The sequence below is a fragment of the Littorina saxatilis genome, linkage group LG2 (assembly GCF_037325665.1).
Source record: "Littorina saxatilis isolate snail1 linkage group LG2, US_GU_Lsax_2.0, whole genome shotgun sequence".
In the NCBI taxonomy this organism is placed as follows: Eukaryota; Metazoa; Mollusca; class Gastropoda; order Littorinimorpha; family Littorinidae; genus Littorina; species Littorina saxatilis.
The window spans coordinates 26520634-26544339 of NC_090246.1; the positions used below are offsets into that span (position 1 = coordinate 26520634).

A 23706-nucleotide genomic window follows, 5' to 3' on the forward strand; every position below is an offset into this window, starting at 1 on the left:
CTTGAACAGTTGAAGTTGAGTGTGGGTGCATACATGACATTGACAAGAATGTACTATTGTCCTAGATTAATTGTTTTTGTGAAATTTGCTTTGAGAAAAAGGGAATCATTTTTGTGTACCATATTCTGGGCACATCAGATTCAGAGTTGTTTGTTTTTTAGCACAGCTACTTCTGCCATGAAAATAAGAACATGACAATAACTGGGCACCTTAAATTTATTTGATGTATGGTAAAAAGATTTGAGTCAGAAAACTAAACAGTAAATCATATGTATAACAATTGCAAAAATCTAAACAAAATCACAACTTAAAAAATAAGACAAAAATCTATATAAAATATTTTTCTGCATGCTTGTTTACAGAAGAACAGTACCTCTGTTATAAATATTTTTTATGTTACTTTCAGTTTTTAAAGAGGCAAGGACAGTAGAGAATGTTTTTCTGTTTCTTGACATTTTGCTTGCTCAATACAAATAGACAATGTTCGGAAATAACTATGTCTGGTTTGTATGGGTTGTGAAAGAGTGAATACCCTTGCTTTTAGTGAGACAAATAATCCACACATGCTTTTTGTCCACATGTGTTAGACACATCCCTCGTTGGTGATTGTCTTGTGGATTGTTTGTTTCACTAAAGACAAGGGTGTTCACTCTTTCACAGCCCTTACATTTACAAACCCAACAGTTATTTTTTGAATTTGTCTATTTACTGTTGAGGCTTTTTAAAGTTCTTTTGTCTGTTTGCAGGTGAGATAGACCGATGCCTTAAAAAGGTCGCTGAAGGGGTGGAGATATTTGAAGACATCTGGAAAAAGGTTTGTTTGGTGCGCAAGTTTTGAATTTTTCACTTTTTTAATTTATTTACACTAGTTAATTAAGTTGTGTTTTTTCTCAGTTGTGTTATCTTAGTCATGTGAATCTTCTTCTTTTATATGTAATCAACAAGAAAGGGACTTGAGACAGCATATCTTTGATGAAAACTGTTAACCATGATTTTGAATCGTAATAACGTGAAACCCATAATAAACTCCTATTATGTACTACTTTGACAAATGTTTTCTCACTTTGATCATATTTCTGTACTACCACTGCTGCCAATGCATGCAATGCATATGTTTTCTATTGGCAATTTCTCAAATTGAAGCTACATTTACATGCAGCTATACTCAATGCTATAATAACTTGAATGTTTATTTGAGGTTGTCAGTCCCATTTTTCTTCCAGTAACATGATTTTGTTTGCTTGTTGTACTTGTAGTCGTCATTACTGCATTCAGCTACATGTTATTTCTTAACCACGTGCTTGTGTAGGTGATTTTAGACTCATACTTTTCTTCTTGTCTGTAGGTCTCGAGTGCTACAAACAGCAACCAGAAAGAAAAGTATGAAACGGATCTGAAGAAGGAAATCAAGAAACTTCAGGTATAATGCTTGCTATATTCCAGAGAATATGCAATTTGCCTCAATGAATCAAACACTTGTGATTAAGACATTAGATATAACAAGTTTGTATAATACATGCTGATCTTGTGCAAGAACAGTTTTAACCCTTAGACTGGTTGTCGTGACATATGTCGCGCTACTTTACGTATACTGTCACCTGGTTGTCACGACATATGTCACGCTACTGGCTCAGTCTGTTTGGTTGGTTCCGATTACCTCCCATGGATGCGAAAACCTATATGACCGTTTTTCTTTATTTTTCTCTCTGTTAATTCACCAGTGGCTATGTAACATGTGTTACAGAATTGCACCAGTGTAAGGGTTAATAATTGGTTACTGTTGCTTATGTTTGTAGATTCTTACAAGAAAAAGTAAAAAGAGAACACCTGCTTGCATGTTTGTAGCGTTGATAATGTACATGTTTTTGTGATTTTCAGAGGTTGCGAGACCAAATAAAAACATGGGTTGCCAACAGCGACATCAAAGACAAGCAACCTTTGATAGACCATCGGAAGTTGATAGAAACGGTGAGGTTTTCAGAACTCTTTTGACAGTTGACATTGTTGTGCTGAATCTTCAGCATGTTTTTCTTGTTTTCTTTCGACTTGCTTGTCAGCACAGTGCATCAAAGATTCTGCAAATTATATTTTGTTTGTGGTAAGGACAGGTTTAACAGTATTGTTCCCACACTCAAGGAATAGTAGGTCAGTTGTACCTGGATTGAAACTATGTATATGTCCAAATGTCTGGCTAAGAGTAAGATCTATGTGTCAAACTATTGACGGGTGGACTGGCCATGTGTCTAAACACTGTGTCATAAAAAAAAGTAAGCGTCAGTTGTCGAAGTCCTTGGTCTGGGAAGAAACATTGGTGTAATTGGTTTCCTTCTTTTTTCGTTGCAGCAAATGGAGAGGTTCAAAGTGTTGGAGCGAGAGACAAAGACCAAAGCTTACTCCAAAGATGGTCTTGGCGCTGCTGCCAAACTGGACCCCCAGACGAAAGAAAAGTCAGAGACAACTGCGTGGCTATCAGTGAGTACTGTGTGGCACTCTTAGTTTTAGCCACTTTTACTGTCTGTGCTTTAGGGAGTGTGGGAGTGTTATTCGACTTCTCTTCATTCAAAAGGAGTTGGCTTATTTTCCTCACTGGATTTCATGGATGGGGCACTGAAAAAAGAGGGAGGGGGAATATTTGAACTTTGGGCGTTTAAAAAAATCAGATCTTTAGAAAGAGGGAGTCGTAAAATAAGGGTACATGTACAGAGGTTATGAACAGAAGATCTGACAAAACAGGGTCTTAAAAGGGACGGAGTTTTAATTTGGGGTATGTTAAAGGGAGGTTCTACTGTAATTTAAATGATACTTACCATATTTGCTCATTTTTGTAGACACAGATCGAGTCATTGAAGATCCAGCTTGACACGTTGGAGTGCGAGTTAGAGTCCATGGAAATCACTACAAAAAAGAAGAAAATGGACAAGGATTCGGTGAGCTACATTATTTTACTTTTGTCAATGTCATGGTTGAATATGTTGTGCATCAGTATTCAAAAATTTTAGTAATAAATTTTCATTTGATTAATATACTTACCCAACTCACATATAGCAATTAACCCTAGTTCAGTGCTGGTAACGCTGTACGCGTCCCCTTGGTAACAAGGAAGGCGCCTCTAAAAAAAAGAGTGACATGAGACCCGTAAGGGTGTCTAAGCCAGCCCGGAAACGAGACTGCCTTCCGTATGCGCGCGCATACACCGCCATATGCAATTCATTCTAAAGCGAAGCCCAACTCACTCCTTTTTTAGACCCAAACACCCACCACAGCGGGGAGGCGGGAGGGAATAAACGATGTGAGTTGGGTAAGTATATTAATCAAATGAAAATTTATTACTAAAATTTTTGATTAAATTACATATCTTACCCAACTCACATATAGCAGATTGCTACTATAGGTGGCGGGTATATAGTGAAATCATGAAATTAGAACCTGTTCCAAGGCTACCATAACCGGTAACGCGGAACTGCCGTCCTGTCCCAAGACGTCTCTGAGGGAGAAGTTAATAAAAACCTCCTCAGACCGCCCGTAAGCCGACTCCAGTACTTCAGCCAAACGGCCCGACCAGAGGACTGTCAAAGAGGAGGCCCAAGGCCTTGCCTCATACAGTGAGAGGCAAAACTGCCCTAACATCTCCAGACTGTGTTAATCACCAGGTAAGCACCTGTCTGATCAAAGTGGAGACTCACTTGGTTAAATAAACTTTCGCAATATCCTTACACCTTGCTGTGCTAAGTGATATCATAAAAGCTTCAGATTTTCTGACCCAATGCCGAGTCCGTGACAGGTACCTTCTGAGAGTCCTCACGGGACAAATAACCACATCAAGCTCCCCAGGAGCAAGAGTCCAGTGTAGCAGTCCATCTAGGTAAAGTTGACTTCAAAAAGTCATACCCCTACCAGAGTAGATAGACCTGTACCAACCCTAATACAGAGTTTAACGTCATTTCCAACCATTCAAGGTTAAATCAAGACGGAGATGAAAGATAAGGCAAATGCCCTTTAATTCAACGATCTAACAAGGTCCGTGAAAGTCAGAATTTTTTTTCGAAAATCGAAATATTAAAAGAGCCAAAACCTGACTCTAAAGGAGCCAAAATCTTACTTCCTGAATTGAAAATACCATTGGAAGCTGGTTTTCCCCGTTTTCCGCATAAAAGCCTAGGTTGAATCACGATAGAGATGAAAGATAAGGCAAGTAACCTTTGATTCAATGATCTAACAAGATCCGTGCAAGTCGGAAAAAACTTCGAAACCCGAAAAGTTTTAATCGACTAAACGTGACTCTAAAGGAGCCACACCCTTGCTTCATGAATTGAAAATGCAACTCGAAGCTTGTTTTCCATTTTTGCTTAAATGCCAGAAAATTTCGAAGCAACCCAAAAGCCATAGATCAGTCTTTCTTGAAAAAGATGTCCATATTCCAAATAGCCAGAAAGTATGCTTACTCCCACTTCTCACAGAAGCTACTAGAGTAAGCTTGGCCGTTTTCCGTGTAGATCCGCCAGGCTAGCCTTGAAACGGGTTAAAGCAACGCTGCACCAAGCCGTACCAAAGTGACAGAAATTACATAAAGTCTTAAAAATAAGACATGAAAGAAAAACGGAAACCCAGAATAGGTGGATCGCCACCTGCATTACACGTAGAGAAGAGGAGTTCATTCCGTAAAAAATAAGCGCTTCGTACCAAGCCAGTCTAAGTGACAAGCGAACAAACACGCCAAAACCCCTATAAAGACTCTGAACCAAATCCAGAGTTGAGGCGGAAGCCCCTAAGTATCCCAAGGATATCCTTACAGAAGACATCCGTGTAACTGGAATGTGAGAAAGCAAAGACGCCTTCTTGCCAGCCTTAAGAGGTCTGGAACCAAGATAGCAAAGACCCGTACTGTGCGACCAACAGGTCGCCAAAACGATCTATGAGAAAGATCCTGTGAAAGCGAGGGTATAGAGCCAAAAGCTAAAGTAGATAACAGCCAGCCTGAAGCTTTTCGTTTGGAAACAAACAACAGCCCAGGCCTGCCTTGCGCTTCCCTTTTACCGTGAGCGTCTCTTTGATAGATAAAAGCCCGCGTGCCTAGAAGGGGTCTCAAAAAGAGACCTTTCAAACAAGAAAGAGATTAAAGCCTAGCCAAAAGAACAAAACTTTAAAGGCAGAGGCTTACCCTCAGGTAAAAGACCGGCAAAGTTAACTCCTTTGTATCTGCGCCGGTCCTGTCAGACCACAAAGATATCCAGTTAGAACGTAACCACCCAGGCGAGAGTAAAAGCGCGTTTTGTTCAAACGAGCCCATCATAAAAACCCGAAGCCACAATCTCCCCGAGCTAGGAGATCTTGATCTTACAGACACTTTCTCCTAGCTATCAAAATCCAGATGGATTTTAGCCAAACCCGAGGGCGGTTCCGTAGAACAAAACAGAGAACCTAAGTTCTTAAGTTTGGAGTTAACCGAAGCCTACAGAAAGCGCTCCGCGAGTGACACGCTCTTAAGCGTAAGACACAAGCTAAAGCAACACCGCCGCAGGTATAAAGTCGAACGTTGTCTACACAGGTAGTGGTGACAAAGAAGACTCGCTTGTGAAAACTCCACAAGTACAAAAAGACCCCGCCAGAGGATCTAAGAACTTAACACTCAAAGATTCTCCTTAGAAGGCTCAAATCAACTTCAAAATGCCGCGAACAGCGACACAGCTGAAGTATGAGCCTCCCCTCGTTCAAAAGCATCATAACAATCATCGAAATGATGAGAACCAGTCACCAATTCCGATAAGGCAATACTTGCCAAAAATCGGAAAAGTTTTGAAAAAAACAACACCGGAACTCCATGACCAAAACTCCATCCACCTGTCTCCTTCCAGCGGGAAAACTGGAAAAGGAAGTGGACACAGCCTGAATAACAGCAAAGGAACCGCAGCGACGGAACCGACAGCCAAAGGCTGAAAGGTGCTGACTACCAACACCCCAGTGTTAACGGTAGAAGGCTATCCCATCCTGTACCGGAAGCCACAGCCACAAAAGCGGAAGCGAAACCGGCCGTGGATTAGTAAACATCAGAACCCACAGGTAGCATAAAAACACACCGGACGATCCCGTTGTCCTCAAACCATTTCAGCTGCGAGCACCACTGCACTTGCTAACATGAAACGGAACCTAAAATCAGTGCTCTTCAGTAATGCGTAAGCACCTTCATCTGAACAGCCGTCAAGCACAACCGTGCAATCCGGAAGCTGACTCCCTGTTTGACTTAACTGTCCAACAAAGAACCAGCCCTACCGTTCGCTACCTGCCCCCCGTTCCTGTCAAAACCTAAATGCCGTTTTCCACTGACCAGGCCACTGCGCTGGACAATTTGAACGGCAAGTTAAGCTGGGTGTCATCCACCACCGTGTACACACCCTCACAATCCTCTCCTTCCTACTTGGTTACAAAGTTAGGAAGGTGACCCCCAGAGAGACTCGCATGGTCAATCCAAGAATCACTCAGACCAACAACCTCCTGCCCCCAGGGCGGAAGCTTACGTTGCCCAGCCACGAAAATGCGTGCAACATTCCTCCTGCGAACGTACACCACTTTCACCGGAGAACCCGGCTACACGCGGCCAATTGCCAACTCCAGGGCAATGGACAACAAATCCAGGAAGCTGAAGAGAACATCCTGTTCCTCCGAACTTCCAGAAGTCGGAACCAGACAGAGGTGGAGTAAGTTACCCCTTTGTGCTCAACCACCCCTTCCGGTCAAAACTTAAATGCCGTTTTCCGCCGCCCACGTCACTGCGATGGACAACTTGAACGGCAAGTTAAGCTGGGTGTCGTCCATCCCCGTGGACGCACTCGTTATCCTTTCCTTCATGCTCGCAATCGCAATCAGGAAGGTGACCCCCGGAAAGACGCTCCCGGCCAAGCCGTTCGCGGTCGATCCCAGAATCACCAACTTCCACAACACCTAAATGCCGTTTTCCGCTGCCCACGTCACTGCGCTGGACAACTTGAACGGCAAGTAAGCTGGGAGTCGTCCACCACCGTGGACGCACCCTCGTTAACCTCTCCTTCATGCTCGCAATCGCAATCAGGAAGGTGACACCCAGAAAGACACTCCTGGTCGATCCAAGCACCACCTAGTTTCGCACACAGTGCCTAAATGCCGTTTTCCGCTGCCCACGTCACTGCGCTGGACAACCTGAACGGCAAGTAAGCTGGGAGTCGTCCACCACCGTGGACGCACCCTCGTTAACCTCTCCTTCATGCTCGCAATCGCAATCAGGAAGGTGACACCCAGAAAGACACTCCTGGTCGATCCAAGCACCACCTAGCTTTGCACACAGTAAACCAGTCGTCTTGCACTACCATGCAATCCGAAAGCTGACTCCCGTACTGACACCATTGTCTAGCAGAGAACCAGCTTTACTGTCTACCCCCCGCCCAGAGGGCGGGGTCGGAAGCCACACACACTCGCCCCCGTCCCCAGACTGAGCAGAGTGCAGTGGAACTTCCTTACGTGTACCAGGGCTCTTACTCCCCACTGAAAGGCCGCCAAAGCGGGTTGAGTCAGCCGAGAGATAAGAACTTTCGCCCGGCCGCCATGCGCCTGAGGCTACTCGCTCCTGACCACGTGCCGAGTTTTGGCCGGAGAACCCGGTTACTAACTCAGCAGACATACCTTGTGTACGAGACGGAACGCCGGAATGCGAACCCAAAAGCGGACACGGCACAATCTCCTCATCCTGAGAGGCATGCACCTCCGCTCTCGTGACTGTAGTGGCAGGAGACGAGCGAACGCTGGCAAGCGAAGAGACGCCAGCCACACCCGAGGGAAGAGAACGAAGCTCCGCTCTCGTCGAAGTAATCTCGGCCGCTAAAGTAGACACCTGCGAACTAAGAGATAACAACAAAGCAGCAACATCAGCGGATGCCAACCCCGGCACCACAGGGGGAGAATCCCCCTTAGCAGGTTTATTCACGTGAGCGGTCTTGTCAACCGGCTTAGCCGACAAAATGGCCGCTGTCATGTCTACCGGTTTAGCGGGCAAATCAACAAACACATCAAAAGATTTTATTGCAAGAGTATCTTCACCAGAAACGGATTGTTTAGTCTTCCTAGAAGATTCTTTAGAAGAAGTGGGCGCAGCAGCTACGCTTTTAGGCGTACACCTCTTCTTGGCATTGTCGGCCATGACACAACAAAGACTCACGAAAACATTTTGAAAAATTTTGCAAGTCCAAAAAGCGGCCAACAACGCTGCCAAAATCAAGAATAAACTAGAACGACCTCACCTCAACAGTAGTAGAGAAGTCCAGATGCCAGAAGATACCAAGAGGAACAACAAAGTCAAAAGACTAAGCCAAAACGGCTGAAACAGCCGGAGCGTACATCAAATGCGACCAGTCTCACTGGCGCTGAGCTTTGGAATGAATTGCATATGGCGGTGTATGCGCGTGCATACGGAAGGCAGTCTCGTTTCCGGGCTGGCTTAGACACCCTTACGGGTCTCATGTCACTCTTTTTTTAGAGGCGCCTTCCTTGTTACCAAGGGGACGCGTACAGCGTTACCAGCACTGAACTAGGGTTAATTGCTATATGTGAGTTGGGTAAGATATGTAATTTAATCAGTTTTTGTTGCCAGATGTGTTTTTTGTGTCATAAATGATCTGTGTGTGCTAGTTTCATTATCAAGGTTATTTGACCATTTATTTGCTTCTAATTGTGATTTGTTTACAATCAAGACACACATTGTAGAGGAATGGGGTTTGTATGTATATCTGTGTAAATACACTTTTTGCTGTCCATTTAAAACACACTAAATAGCCCGTTCTTGTCGTCAAATTATAGAAATTATTAGCATCAGGAGGGACTTCTCAAAAGGGACGCAAAAAGTCCCATACGTGATTGTGTTAACATATCCTTTTTAGTTCCTTATTTACTGTACTTTGAATTTACCATACTGTCATCAAGATTTGGCTCTTTGGTACTGAGCCCCTTTTCTTTGTTACACTATGCTTTGTATGATTACATTGCATCATACCTTGTGTTTTCAGGGTCCCCGAGTTGAAGAGCTGAAAACCAAGAGAGACCGCCACAAGTTTCACATAAAACACTTAGAGATGGCAATGAGGGCTGTGGACAATGACGCCTTGGGAGTAGAACAAGTAGGTGAAATAATTGTCTGCGCTACTTTCATTTTGCGCTCATAAAGACATTTGGGATTTTACCATGACCTGGACAGTTAAGATTGTTTCGTGTGCAGTGGTACCTGTGATGCGAGGTCCTTCAGATGAGAGGGCACCTTCCCATAAAGGACACCCTGTCTTGTCTCTTGATCTAAAATCTTGAATAAGGTATACCTGTGCAGTGAAATGACATTTTTGGCTGGTTTGAAGGGTGTCCTCGCACTAGAGGTACTTCTGGAGCTTTTAGTTTGACAACCTTTTGTCAACCAGAATCAGGATATCTAGAGTAGCAGAGTAAACTCTCAGTGATAGAGTTTGTGATTTTATTTGGAATTGTGTGGACCTGAAACATTTTTGTGCATCGGTTTGCTGTGATGTATCAACCCAGTGGAATAACAGGGATATATATATATATACATATACCAATATGTTCACATTGTCCGCATAAATGTGCAGACTTTACTGTGTCTGTTTTGAATGTTGCTGATCTCGTGTTCCTTTTTTTATTCTTTTGTGCTGCAGATCAAAGGCATTAAAGATGATGTGGAGTATTACGTGGATTTCAATCAGGAGGCAGGTTTTGAAGAGAATGAATTTATCTATGAAGATCTGGATCTTGAAGACATCGGTGAGTGTAAGTATTGAACCGTTGATTTTTATTCGGAGTGATTTTGGAGTGCCGCTTTAACCACAACACTTACCAGTACCATTTATAATGCTTGTAGATGTCTAGCTGTGAGTATAACGCTCTTTCACATCTTTGGTACACATCTTTCTCTGCAGTTCTCAGTTCTTCTTTGGCTCAGGCATGGGAATTCTCAGAAAATTTAATCTCTGGATCTGTCCACTCAAGTTTGTACAACTTCTAAATCATTTTTGCTTATCGCAGTTTGAATTCATGTGAAGCTTCTCAGAGCTATTATTTATTTTCTTTATTGACCCTTCCTTTGTTGAATCTTTTTTATGGCATTAAATGTGCAGAAAAAAGTGTGAATTACTAAATGGAGTCTCAAAGTGACAGAAGAGAACATGCGTAATTTTCATTCTAAATTAATTCCCATGCCTGCTGCAATGCTTTCATCTAGGACAGGTGCCATTTATGACAGTTTACCTGATTTTAACAAATAATCATTGTTCTTTTTAACATTTTGTTGATTTTTTCTAAGTTTGTTTCTCTTGCACTTTAAATTCAAATGTTCCAGTGAGAAAACATTGCTAAAAGTGGTACATTGCTTTACCTTTAAGGGCTCTCTGCTTCTAGGTAATTATATGTAAGGAGTTTTGATTTTAATTGTTTAAAAATAATTGGTTGATTTAAATATTTGTAATTTTGTCAAAGCAATTTTAGCATGTATAAAGTGAATCTGTTATCAAACCTTTTATCAGTTTGCTGCAACTATGGATAGTCAGAAAGTGCCCCAGATTTGACTTTAAAAAAACTCTAACATGTGTGTGCGCTTTTTGACTCACATGCGAAGCAAAAGTGAGTCTATGTACTCACCCGAGTCGTCCGTCCGTCCGGCCGGCCGTCCGGAAAACTTTAACGTTGGATATTTCTTGGACACTATTCAGTCTATCAGTACCAAATTTGGCAAGATGGTGTATGATGACAAGGCCCCAAAAAACATACATAGCATCTTGACCTTGCTTCAAGGTCAAGGTCGCAGGGGCCATAAATGTTGTCTAAAAAACAGCTATTTTCCCCATTTTCTCTGAAGTTTTTGAGATTTAATACCTCACCTATATATGATATATAGGGCAAAGTAAGCCCCATCTTTTGATACCAGTTTGGTTTACCTTGCTTCAAGGTCAAGGAGCTCTTCAAAGTTGGATTGTATACATATTTTGAAGTGACCTTGACCCTGAACTATGGAAGATAACTGTTTCAAACTTAAAAATTATGTGGGGCACATGTTATGCTTTCATCATGAGACACATTTGGTCACATATGGTCAAGGTCACTTTGACCCTTATGAAATGTGACCAAAATAAGGTAGTGAACCACTAAAAGTGACCATATCTCATGGTAGAAAGAGCCAATAAGCACCATTGTACTTCCTATGTCTTGAATTAACAGCTTTGTGTTGCATGACCTTGGATGACCTTGACCTTGGGTCAAGGTCACATGTATTTTGGTAGGAAAAATGTGTAAAGCCGTTCTTAGTGTATGATGTCATTGCTAGGTTTAGTTATTTGACCTTGACCCTGAAGGTCAAGGTCATGTCAAGGTCAAGCATGTGAGTCGTATGGGCTTTGCCCTTCTTGTTTTATTTGTTGTGAACACTTCCACTCAGTGCTACTATTTGCTGCTCACTCTAACTGTCTAAGTTGATACTAGCACAAATCTAACCTGCTTCTTCAGATTAAGTTGTGGTAGTGGGCTGTGTGGCATGCAGCCTTTCAAATATACGCTTTCCTATGTTTGGTTAAAGTCGTCCAGAGAACAGACTTGAGTTCTTAACAATAACTAAATGTTCTTCTTTTCCTTATCTCCTGTTCCTCTTAATTCTGGCTTTTTTCCTGCTTTGCTTTTCTTTTCTTTTTTTTTGCATTTTCAGTTTGCTTTTGATTCATGGGGTTTTAATTTTCGACTCCCCTGAGAAATATGGTACAGAGTAGTTTTGTGCTGTTTGGCTGGCCATCTGGGAACAAAAGGCTAAATGTTAAAAGTATTCTTGGGTGTTGATGAAGCTATAGCTTTGAATCTCCAGACATATTCCAGGGTTTGATGATCATAACACATCTGATTGACCCAAATCAAATTTCAAGGTCACAGCGGGATCCTGTTGGGGAAAGAAGAAGAAAGAAAATTAAGATTTTGCGGATGTTTTTGTTTCTTAAGCATTGAAACCTGGCCAGAGAATAGTTTTTGATGACTTTCACACATGGATACATGTGGTTGGCTCTGGCTGTGTGTTAAGGTCAGAACATGGCCATTTGGAAGAAAAGGAAAGACTTTCCAATTGATTTTTCTCATTGGATTTTTTTCTTCTGATAAGACCACTCAAAGAGTCAAACTTAGTGGAGTTATAGTCTTTTATGATCCTTGTTTGTTCATACATTTTGGATGATCTAAAGTCTAATTTCATGGTCACAGCTGGGTTATGCTTAGGTCACTAAGTAGTAAGTGAAATATGGAGACTGCACTGCTCTATACTATAGTCTCGGGTGGCCCTCACATATGATGGAAATGTGGTATGCCTCCGTTGTCGACCGAAGTCACACACAGGCCGTTTCGCAGTCAATTGCACATGTTTTTATGGTTGCCTGCAGCTAGTTTACTCAGACTTGTCTCACTTATAGTATTTAAAGATCCTTGTTTGTTCACAAAGTTTGGATGACCTTCATCACATTTTAATTTTAATGTCACTGCTACAGTGGGTCACCCATTGACGACCTTGTGAAAATTAGGCCATGGGAGTTGAATGGTATTGTCAAGGCAATTCATTGGGGCGTTTGCCTTTCTTGATCTGCGCTGAATGTTCACTTAGTGTGGCAATTTGCTTGTGTTTGTTCTCTTTTGCATATATGAGATACGCTTACTGTTGTTTTTATTCACTTGGGTATTTGCTGAGGATACCTAAGTTCTGTTCTGAGCAAGGACATTATCAAGTACAAGTTGAGGCTGTATAAGATTTTGTTGCAGCTGCTGATACAGTGTTTGATTTTTGATTACAATGTACATTGACTGAGTGCTGCAGAAGTTAAGCAGTAACCTTTTTTTTTAAATGTTACCAAGCCTTGGTGAAATGTAGTTTTTGTCCAGTTTGGCAATGTGTCGCTGGAGACATTCCTGTTGACTGTTGGGTGATCACTTTCACACTGTTGTTGCAGCGGGAGGCCAAGGGGTAGGGGGACTCGAGGGCGAGGAACTGGAAAAGGTTGACACGCCTACCTCCACTAACTCCAGTTCTCCCTCTCCCAGTCCAAGCCTGAATGCCAACCATTCCATGGTAAGTACATTGAACTTTAAAAAATAATACTGTGAAATCCCCTTTTTAAGACTCCCTCCCTTTTAAGATTGAGTTTTATCAGACTTTTGTTCGTAACCCCCTTTTTAAGACTCCCTCCTTTTGAACTGATTTTCTCAGATTTGTCGAGGTCTTGGAAGGGGAGTTCACCTGTATATTGATTTGCAGTGCCCTGTTGATTTTTTTTTATTTCAGTGGATGTGACTGCAAGTGAGACAGGTTGCATGGGAAAATGTATGGGTGAAATTTTTGGTGGAGTTTCTGTTTGTTTTGTTTTTCATGTTTTCCGGGAAGTTAAAGTGGGCATATTTGTAAGTGTGTGGGTTTTTTTTAAACAAATTTTTTTTTTAACAAATGATGGTTTATTTCTGGCAAATTTCGACCAAATGATTATCGAAGATGGTTATGCGAATAAGATGCAACAACGGAAAACAGACGAAATTAAACAGAGACCTACTGTAACCCCTAGCCCGTGACAGACAGATTGACAGACACAGAGACTGAGACAGAGACAGACAGACTAGACAAGCCGACAAAAAAACAAACATGAAAAGACACATGTAGGTGACAATGCCGATCCCAATGACGATGATGATGATGATGATGATGATGATATATCTCTCTTTATTTCCCTCTCTTGGAGAGTTTGCTGCGTGATAGCCTCTAACCCTTATCATTGTATAACAACGTTCAATCATCATCGTCATCGTCATCTCTCTCTCCCGTTTTCTCTCTGTGTGTGTCTCTCTCTCTCTCTCTCTCTCTCTCTCTGTCTCTCTCTCTCTTACACACTTTCTCTTTCCTATTCTCTCTCACTGTAGTTTCTGTTTGCACACATACCCTCTCATTTACATGTGGTTCAGAAAAAACTTTTACATTATACAAAAGGAAAAAAATAGTCATACGTGAAAAAAATATACGTGTCAACATGTGTAGCATCAAAATGATCATATGTCATCATATATTGATCTTTTTAAAAACAATATTCGCATCATAATGTATGGCTGTCTTTACCTTATATCAAAGAAAATAAACAATAATTTGTTTTTAATTAATAAAACTTCAGACTAACGAAATCTCAAAACAACATGATTTCCAAAAATAATTTCCAGTGTTAATCGTGAATCGTTTTTTTTTAAAATGCTTACGCACATCTTTGCGATTAAAATAATGTGATTAATCTTCTTCATATTTTTGCTGTTACTTTTTATACCAAAAAGCACATCTGTAACATTCAACCTAATTCTTTCGCCAATGTTTACTAAAATGTACATTTCAATATATTTCCAAAACCTGAGCACTGTTGGGCATTGAAAGAAGAAATGCTCCAATACATCAGTTCATCCTTACAATATGTACAGTTTTTATTAGCCTTCACTTTCATTTTACACAATAAAATATTGGTTGGATAAATGTTTTGCAATATTTTCCAATGCAGTACACGTAATCGAACTTCACTAGTGACAGTGGCTGCTAAGTTCCAATTCTTTTCGTCAATTTCAAATCCTAATTTTCTTCTCCAAAATCCTTCTGAACAGGGTGGGCTGTTTTGTTTTCCTACCAGAATCTTTCGAATTTCTTTTACTGATTTAACTTTTTTTCCACAAAAGGTCGGAATGTCACAGACTGAACAATTTACATCGTTTATATCGACATTTCTTAAAAGGAGATGTACAGCTGTTCGAACAACATTGTACTCAAGCAATCTATTTGCAGTGTAGCCAGTTCTTTCACACACTTCTTCATAGGAAGCAAAACGTCCATTCTCACACACATCGCTCACATACATTATACCACTTTTAATCCAATCCGCAAAAAAAAGTGGGTTTCCTTGACAAATTATATCTTTGTTGTTCCACAACAAACCCGAAACAGAATTACCATTATTATTGACTTGATTGTTATCAAGCCATGCCTTTAACACAGCGGACCAAAATTCCGATTTAATATTGTCCAATCCTTTAAATGGTTTGCTATTAATGTTCGCAAAAAAACACTCAAAGCGACTCCCAAAACGGAAAAACAGTGCTTTTGGGAGCCATGACCATTTCTGGTCTTCATTAGACAGAGTTAGGTTCACAACCCAGCTTAACAAAAAGGAACACTGCATCTGACGCAAATCAATCTGATTTAATCCTTGCTTTACTTCGTTACATAAAACAGTTCTTTTCACCTTTTCAAATGCTTTTCAGTTGCAGTCTTTTTTGCGCCACACGAAGCGAAACATTAACCTATTAATTTCAGTTTGAACGTCGTCTGGTACAATCGGCGCCTGCATTATATAGACAAAATGTGGCAGAATAAACGTTTTGAATACACAGACTTTCCCAATAATGCTCAAATTCCTTTTCTCCCACATGCAGATGAGCCTTTTTTGCAACATTCACTCTCTTTTCCCAATTCTCTTTCACTTTTGACGCACGCATATAATTACAGAAATATACACCTAGAATTTTCATTTTGTCTGTACATGCAAAACCGCAACACTCATTCCTACAATTCTTCTGCGACCCAAACCACATTAGTTTGGATTTTTGGCGATTTATGTTCAAACCTGATATTTCCGAAAATTTACCAATCAAAGCCAGGGCTTGGAACATGTCATGTTCATCTTGCAAAAACAATGTAACATCATCAGCATACAACAATACTTTCAAAACTTTATTCATATCTCCGTTGTTCCATAATCATAATGACATACCCTTTATATTTTTGGCCTCTCGAATTTTGATTGCTAACAATTCAACTGCTAATACGAAGGCTAGTGCGGAAAAAAGGACACCCTTGCCTTATTCCGGAATCAATATTAAAAAATTCAGATAACCAACCACAATAATTTACACAACTTTTTGCGTTTTTCATCAAAACATCAACCCATTTCACAAAATCAGTTCCAAAACCAAATTTTTCAAACATCTTCAACATAAACTCTTTGGAGATGCAATCAAATGCATGAAAAAAGTCAATTGACACCATCAATCCAGGCTTATTATGTAAATCTGCATGTTCTAAAACATCAACTAATCGCAATAAGGTTGAGACACGTCTACCTTTTAAATACCCAACTTGATCCTCACTCGCAACATTCCCAACAACACCAGAGAGCCGAAGAGCTAAACATTGTAAGTGTGTGTTATTTTTGTTTATGGTGAATCGGTTAAACCAGGTTGTGTCAAGTGTAATATACTATGTAAAAGTGAAGAACTAGTTTTGTTACAAAGTGGAAATAATTAAGGAATTTATAGATACAGGGGTCGACACTAACTTATTTGTCCTGGGGCCACACTGGCCCCGGAGATGGAAATTGATGGGGCGGAAAACAAAAATCTGGGGCCCACTCTTATTCATGCTAAGTATATATATACCTTCAGAATCCCCACTTTTTCCAAGTGGTTCTCCGCTATAAGATCTGCACGGGCGGCAATGCATTGTCTGTTTTTCTTCATCGTACTGAAGCCAGGGAAATTCTTTCAACCATTTGACATTGAAATTACGACAGCGCTTCGCTCTTTTGGCTGCATCGGTCTCCTTTTTTCGTTTATCTCCTCCCTGTTCGTCATCTTCATTTCCATGTCTTTTTACACCAGGGATGTGTCGCCACATTTTGCGTTGGGCATTGAAGGCGATACTTATCTCTCACGCTAAAGAGCGCAATCTGGGAGTTATTTCCCTTGCGGCATTGTCCTTCGACGATTTCAATGGTTTTTATATTTAGTCAAGTTTTGACTAAATATTTTAACATCGAGGGGGAATCGAAACGAGGGTATGGTGTATGTGTGTGCGTGTGTGTGTGTGTGTGTGTGTGTAGAGCGATTCAGACTAAACTACTGGACCGATCTTTATGAAATTTGACATGAGAGTTCCTGGGTATGAAATCCCCGAACGTTTTTCTCCTTTTTTTGATAAATGTCTTTGATGACGTCACATCCGGCTTTTCGTGAAAGTTGAGGCGGCACTGTCACGCCCTCATTTTTCAACCAAATTGGTTGAAATTTTGGTCAAGTACTCTTCGACGAAGCCCGGGGTTCGGTATTGCATTTCAGCTTGGTGGCTTAAAAATTAATTAATGACTTTGGTCATTAAAAATCGGAAAATTGTAAAAAAAAATAAAAATTTATAAAACGATCCAAATTTACGTTTATCTTATTCTCCATCATTTGCTGATTCCAAAAACATATAAATATGTTATATTCGGATTAAAAACAAGCTCTGAAAATTAAATATATAAAAATTATTATCAAATTTTTTTTTTCGAAATCAATTTAAAAACACTTTCATCTTATTCCTTGTCGGTTCCTGATTCCAAAAATATATAGATATGATATGTTTGGATTAAAAACACGCTCAGAAAGTTAAAACAAAGAGAGGTACAGAAAAGCGTGCTATCCTTCTCAGCGCAACGAATACCCCGCTCTTCTTGTCAATTCCACGTGCACTGCCTTTGCCACGGGCGGTGGAGTGACGATGCTACGAGTATACGGTCTTGCTGCGTTGCGTTGCGTTCAGTTTCATTCTGTGAGTTCGACAGCAACTTGACTAAATATTGTATTTTCGCCTTACGCGACTTGTTTATATTTAGTCAAGTTTTGACTAAATATTTTAACATCGAGGGGGAATCGAAACGAGGGTCGTGGTGTATGTGCGTATGTGTGTGCGTGCGTGTGTGTGTGTGTGTGTGTAGAGCGATTCAGACTAAACTACTGGACCGATCTTTATGAAATTTGACATGAGAGTTCCTGGGTATGAAATCCCCGAACGTTTTTTTCATTTTTTTGATAAATGTCTTTGATGACGTCATATCCGGCTTTTCGTGAAAGTTGAGGCGGCACTGTCACGCCCTCATTTTTCAACCAAATTGGTTGAAATTTTGGTCAAGTACTCTTCAACGAAGCCCGGGGTTCGGTATTGCATTTCAGCTTGGTGGCTTAAAAATTAATTAATGACTTTGGTCATTAAAAATCGGAAAATTGTAAAAAAAAATAAAAATTTATAAAACGATCCAAATTTACGTTTATCTTATTCTCCATCATTTGCTGATTCCAAAAACATATAAATATGTTATATTCGGATTAAAAACAAGCTCTGAAAATTAAATATATAAAAATTATTATCAAATTTTTTTTTCGAAATCAATTTAAAAACACTTTCATCTTATTCCTTGTCGGTTCCTGATTCCAAAAATATATAGATATGATATGTTTGGATTAAAAACACGCTCAGAAAGTTAAAACAAAGAGAGGTACAGAAAAGCGTGCTATCCTTCTCAGCGCAACGAATACCCCGCTCTTCTTGTCAATTCCACGTGTTCTGTGAGTTCGACAGCTACTTGACTAAATATTGTATTTTCGCCTTACGCGACTTGTTTTTTCTTGACTGCGGCATTGATCGTAACGCAAATTTCAGTGACGACTTTGACTGGCGATTTTTAGTGATTGGTTCTGGCATTAGAATTTTCGGTTTGTCATTGTTGGAATTTATCCTGGGGCCGAGTGGGCCCCAAGCTTCAGCAATGTTTGGGGCGGAACACAAAACTCTGGGGCGTTCCGCCCCCCGCCCCCGCTAGTGTCGAACCCTGAGATATGTGTGGGTTATAATGCATTTATATGATTGTGGTTTTTTTTCTGTACAAAAGGAGAAACCTGAAGAAAAGGAGAGGAAAAGGCACAAATCCCAGTCAGAGGAGGCATATGAAGTGAGATTGTTGAATATTTTCTTATTTGATTGCTGTATTTTTATGTACTCACCTAAGTAATCAGGGAGTCTTAGTAATGAGCAGTTTCAGTCTGTATGGGTAGTTTTAGTCTGTATGGGCAGGTGGCAGTCCAGCTGTGAACAAAAAACTAAATTTTTGAGGTTATATCAAATGTTTTTGAAGCTAAGAACTTTTTTTTAAATGTCTAGGGTTTGATGATCTTCTTAAATGACCCCAGTCTGGTTGACCCTTGTTAAATTTCAATGTCACAGTGGGATCATGTTCAGTTCATAAAATCTTAATGTTGAGTTTTCTTATAATTTTGAAGCTAGAGCCTCCAAATTTCACACAATTTTAGGTTTTGATGATTTTCAGACGAGACAAGACTTTGACTTGTTTTGTCAAATTTCAAGGTCATAGCATGAAAATGTTTGCTTGAGAAGATTGAAGATATGAGGTTGGGGCTAGTTTGTGGATATTCTTAGGATTGGATAACTAAATGGATTAAAACAGGTTTCATTAGGATCCAGTTTGGGTTGACAAGTAGGCAATCTCAGTTCTTTTGAACATTGTCTTATGAATCTAGAACACCAAATATTTTATTTTTGATTCATATAATACATATTAGGAAAGGTGAGTCATATAAGCATCTGTTTTTCTTGTAGTCCTGTTGTGCCAGAGAATATTAAGAAGAAATTTGAACTTTCTCACAGCAGGCTCTAGTTGGCCTTTTTCTGGTAGCTTCATAACTTTAAGAGAAATGTGAATTATTAAAGAAGTGCAGTTCGAGACAGAGAGCAAACTACCATTATTGATAAGGTTTTATTCTTACACCTAAATTGTTATTTTACGGTGCCAGTTGCTCAAAATACCAAATTTCATGGAGAAGGTTTCTTATCTCAGATTAAGATGGGGACGTCTTTGCTCAAGGTTTGTGTGATTTTTTTTTTAGATTTGATGAGTGCCTTAATGTCTTGTTTGTTTTCTTCTCGCCTTACAGAAGAATCATACATCAGCACCACTTATATCCAAACCCCAGAATCCACCTTCTAGACAGTCATCACAAAGGTATGTATACCTGTTATCACTTTTCATAATCTTTGTAAGTTTGTGGCATCATTGAATAGATCTTAAGTATGAATAACACTGCATCAGGCTTGTGAAGGTTCAGTTTTGCTTTAAAAAAACAACCACGCAATGGTCTCACTTGTAAGAAACATAATTGCCTTTTTGACTCACATGCGAAGCAAAAGTGAGTCTATGTACTCACCCGAGTCGTCCGTCCGTCCGTCCGGCCGGCCAGCCGGCCGGAAAACTTTAACGTTGGATATTTCTTGGACACTATTCAGTCTATCAGTACCAAATTTGGCAAGATGGTGTATGATGACAAGGCCCCAAAAAACATACATAGCATCTTGACCTTGCTTCAAGGTCAAGGTCGCAGGGGCCATAAATGTTGTCTAAAAAACAGCTATTTTTCACATTTTTCCCATTTTCTCTGAAGTTTTTGAGATTGAATACCTCACCTATATATGATATATAGGGCAAAGTAAGCCCCATCTTTTGATACCAGTTTGGTTTACCTTGCTTCAAGGTCAAGGTCACAGGAGCTCTTCAAAGTTGGATTGTATACATATTTTGAAGTGACCTTGACCCTGAACTATGGAAGATAACTGTTTCAAACTTAAAAATTATGTGGGGCACATGTTATGCTTTCATCATGAGACACATTTGGTCACATATGATCAAGGTCAAGGTCACTTTGACCCTTATGAAATGTGACCAAAATAAGGTAGTGAACCACTAAAAGTGACCATATCTCATGGTAGAAAAGGCCAATAAGCACCATTGTACCTCCTATGTCTTGAATTAACAGCTTTGTGTTGCATGACCTTGGATGACCTTGACCTTGGGTCAAGGTCACATGTATTTTGGTAGGAAAAATGTGCAAAGCAGTTCTTAGTGTATGATGTCATTGCTAGGTTTAGTTATTTGAGGTCAAGCATGTGAGTCGTATGGGCTTTGCCCTTCTTGTTTAGAACTGGATTTATTGGTTTTGAGTGCAACTTTATCGGGCGTTTACAATTTGTATGTCACCAGTTTTTTCGAAAGAGTCACAGTTGCTGCCAACCTGTTTTTTGAATCACATGCGAAGCAAAAGTGAGTCTATGTGCTTACCCGAGTCGTCCGTCCCCCCCGTCCGGACGTCCGGAAAACTTTAACGTTGGATATTTCTTTGACACTATTCAGTCTATCAGTACCAAATTTGGCAAGATGGTGTATGAAGACAAGGCCCCAAAAAACATACGTAGCATCTTGACCTTGCGTCAAGGTCGCAGGGGCCATAAATGTTGTCTAAAAAACAGCTATTTTTCACATTTTTCACATTTTCTCTGAAGTTTTTGAGATTCAATACCTCACCTATATATGATATATAGGGCAAAGTAAGCCCCATCTTTTGATACCAGTTTGGTTTACCTTGCTTCAAGGTCAAGGTCACAGGAGCTCTTCAAAGTTGGATTGTATACATATTTTGAAGTGACCTTGACCCTGAACTATGGAAGATAACTGTTTCAAACTTAAAAATTATGTGGGGCACATGTTATGCTTTCATCGTGAGACACATTTGGTCACATATGATCAAGGTCAAGGTCACTTTGACCCTTATGAAATGTGACCAAAATAAGGTAGTGAACCACTAAAAGTGACCATATCTCATGGTAGAAAGAGCCAATAAGCACCATTGTACTTCATATGTCTTGAATTAACAGCTTTGTGTTGCATGACCTTGGATGACCTTGACCTTGGGTCAAGGTCACATGTATTTTGGTAGGAAAAATGTGTAAAGCAGTTCTTAGTGTATGATGTCATTGCTAGGTTTAGCTGAAGGTCAAGGTCATGTAAAGGTCAAGCATGTGAGTCGTATGGGCTTTGCCCTTCTTGTTTAAATTCTTTATATGTTGTTTAATTTTATTTGTTTGCTTCTTTCCTTGTAGCAATTCGACAGTATCTCAAAATTCTGAAAGCAACAGCATCAACAGCAACCATCATCCGTCGTCAACAGTAACACCCCCATTGACGGCGTATGCTGCGGCAGCTAGCAGTCAGCAACACAATACAGCAGGTCAGTCGACACAGAGAAATTACGTGAATTTTACTCCGGGGGGGGGGGGGGATGTTATATCTTTGACTGCTTGGTGTGATAGATTGAACTGCCAGTGGAAGCCATGAATCATACTTTTAAGAAGTGCCAGTTCGTTAAATCAAGATAGTTTTGCAGTAACAGGGCTTCACAAACCTGTGGATTTTGTTATTGAGTATAATTTATTTTTCATTGGGTGTGATATTAAAAAATGGCATGGCATTTACAGTAGGGTTTGGGTACATGTACTGCCTTTTTTTTCTGTTTACTTTTTTATAACCGTTCATTAATTATTGTGTATGCCAGATTTCCTCAAACTTCTTTTTGTTTCTGAATTTAATAAGCAGGGTTTGGTAACAAATGGTCTTTCAGTGTGTGATTTTCTGTGTTTGCAGATTCCAAGCCTTTGGTTAACTCCATTGACCATGCATCCAACAGTATAAACAGTAACAGTGTGCAAGTGTCGAGTGTCAGCAACTCTGTCTCTCTCACCTCCTCGGGAAATCCCTCCGTGCCCTCGGCGCCCTCACCCCACATGAACTCGGTGGGGTCGGCAGGCACCATGGGCTCCAGCTCCGTCACAACAGGGATCAACTCCATTCAGAACAGCAGCAGTCGCCCTGACATGCCCATCGTTATGAATGGACCGAACAGTGCAGGCAGCCATTTCATCCTCAACAAGGTCAGTTGCTTACTCCAGTGTTTCTTCAGTGCTCGGAGTGTTTCAGCATCAAAAAGAGTTTTTTCGAAAGTTCTGATTCCAGCAGTTTTACATTTTCAGAGTAGTATTAGCCGAGGCGTGCAAGTAATAGACAATGTTGGAAAATAACTGTCGGGTTTGTATGGGTTGTGGAAGAGTGAATACCCTTGCTTTTTCTTGGACAAATAATCAACTTGTGGTTCCTGTATATGTGTATGAGACACACACCCTCGCTAGTGACTGGCCTATAATGTCATGTGGGACGACATAATGTCACATGGGGAAACTTTCCCACATGACATTACAAGCCAGTCGCTATCGAGAGGGCGTGTCTTGAACACGTGTACTGGAACCACATGTCTATTATTTGTCCAAGAAAAAGCAAGGGTACTCGCTCATTCACAACCCATACAAATCCGACAGTTACTGCCGGAATTCTTCTATTGGAAACTGTTTTGGCTCTGAAATTGGAAGTTGTTTTATATACCTAGACTAAAGTATCATTTGTATACTTACAAACATCTTGAGACTGGAAGAAACAAGTTTGCAATCAACCTTTGTCTGACATACCACACTCTGTTCTTGGTGTCATTTTGTTTGCTCCACTAACAAAGTGGAAGGCAGAAAGCTCCACAACTTCATAGTTTTTTTTAGGTTGTTTAAAACTACACCAGGATCATTAGTTATAATATACATATCTGATTCAGGTAAAGGGGGCTGTTCTGTAAGCAGACAGTATCGTTTTAGACATAATTGAATGTTGCAAGTGTGGGTATATACATGTATGAGTTAACACTGATTCATAGTGTGCATTTTTTTTTATTTCAGAATCAAGATTCCTTGTCATCATTGCAATCAATAGCACAACAAGCTGTGACCAGTGCAGGCTTGGATGATCGAGTGACAAGTCCGGTACAAAGGACAGATTCTTCTAGTGAGTCGAGCTTTTTTGTCTTGTACAGTAGAACTCCCCCTTAGCGACCCCCCTGTTTTCGACCACACCCTTGTTACGACCGATTTTGCTACCACGGATGCATTCTACT

General features: G+C 40.4%; 1 protein-coding gene across 4 annotated transcripts in view; it reads left to right on the forward strand.

Moving 5' to 3' along the window:
* The window catches only part of LOC138958616 (CCR4-NOT transcription complex subunit 3-like), a 39100-nt gene that overhangs the window by 1644 nt on the left and 13750 nt on the right, over positions 1-23706 (forward strand). Inside the window, exons 2-14 of one of the 4 annotated variants that reach the window (XM_070329823.1) lie at positions 747-823; positions 1346-1420; positions 1879-1968; positions 2344-2472; positions 2829-2927; positions 9027-9137; positions 9681-9792; positions 12993-13111; positions 18762-18821; positions 19822-19889; positions 21818-21945; positions 22359-22645; positions 23492-23597. In XM_070329823.1, the coding sequence (XP_070185924.1) occupies positions 747-823; positions 1346-1420; positions 1879-1968; positions 2344-2472; positions 2829-2927; positions 9027-9137; positions 9681-9792; positions 12993-13111; positions 18762-18821; positions 19822-19889; positions 21818-21945; positions 22359-22645; positions 23492-23597 (1461 nt within the window). The remainder of the gene's footprint in view (positions 1-746; positions 824-1345; positions 1421-1878; positions 1969-2343; positions 2473-2828; positions 2928-9026; positions 9138-9680; positions 9793-12992; positions 13112-18761; positions 18822-19821; positions 19890-21817; positions 21946-22358; positions 22646-23491; positions 23598-23706) is intronic. The other 3 variants (XM_070329824.1, XM_070329825.1, XM_070329826.1) reach the window with 3 other exon arrangements.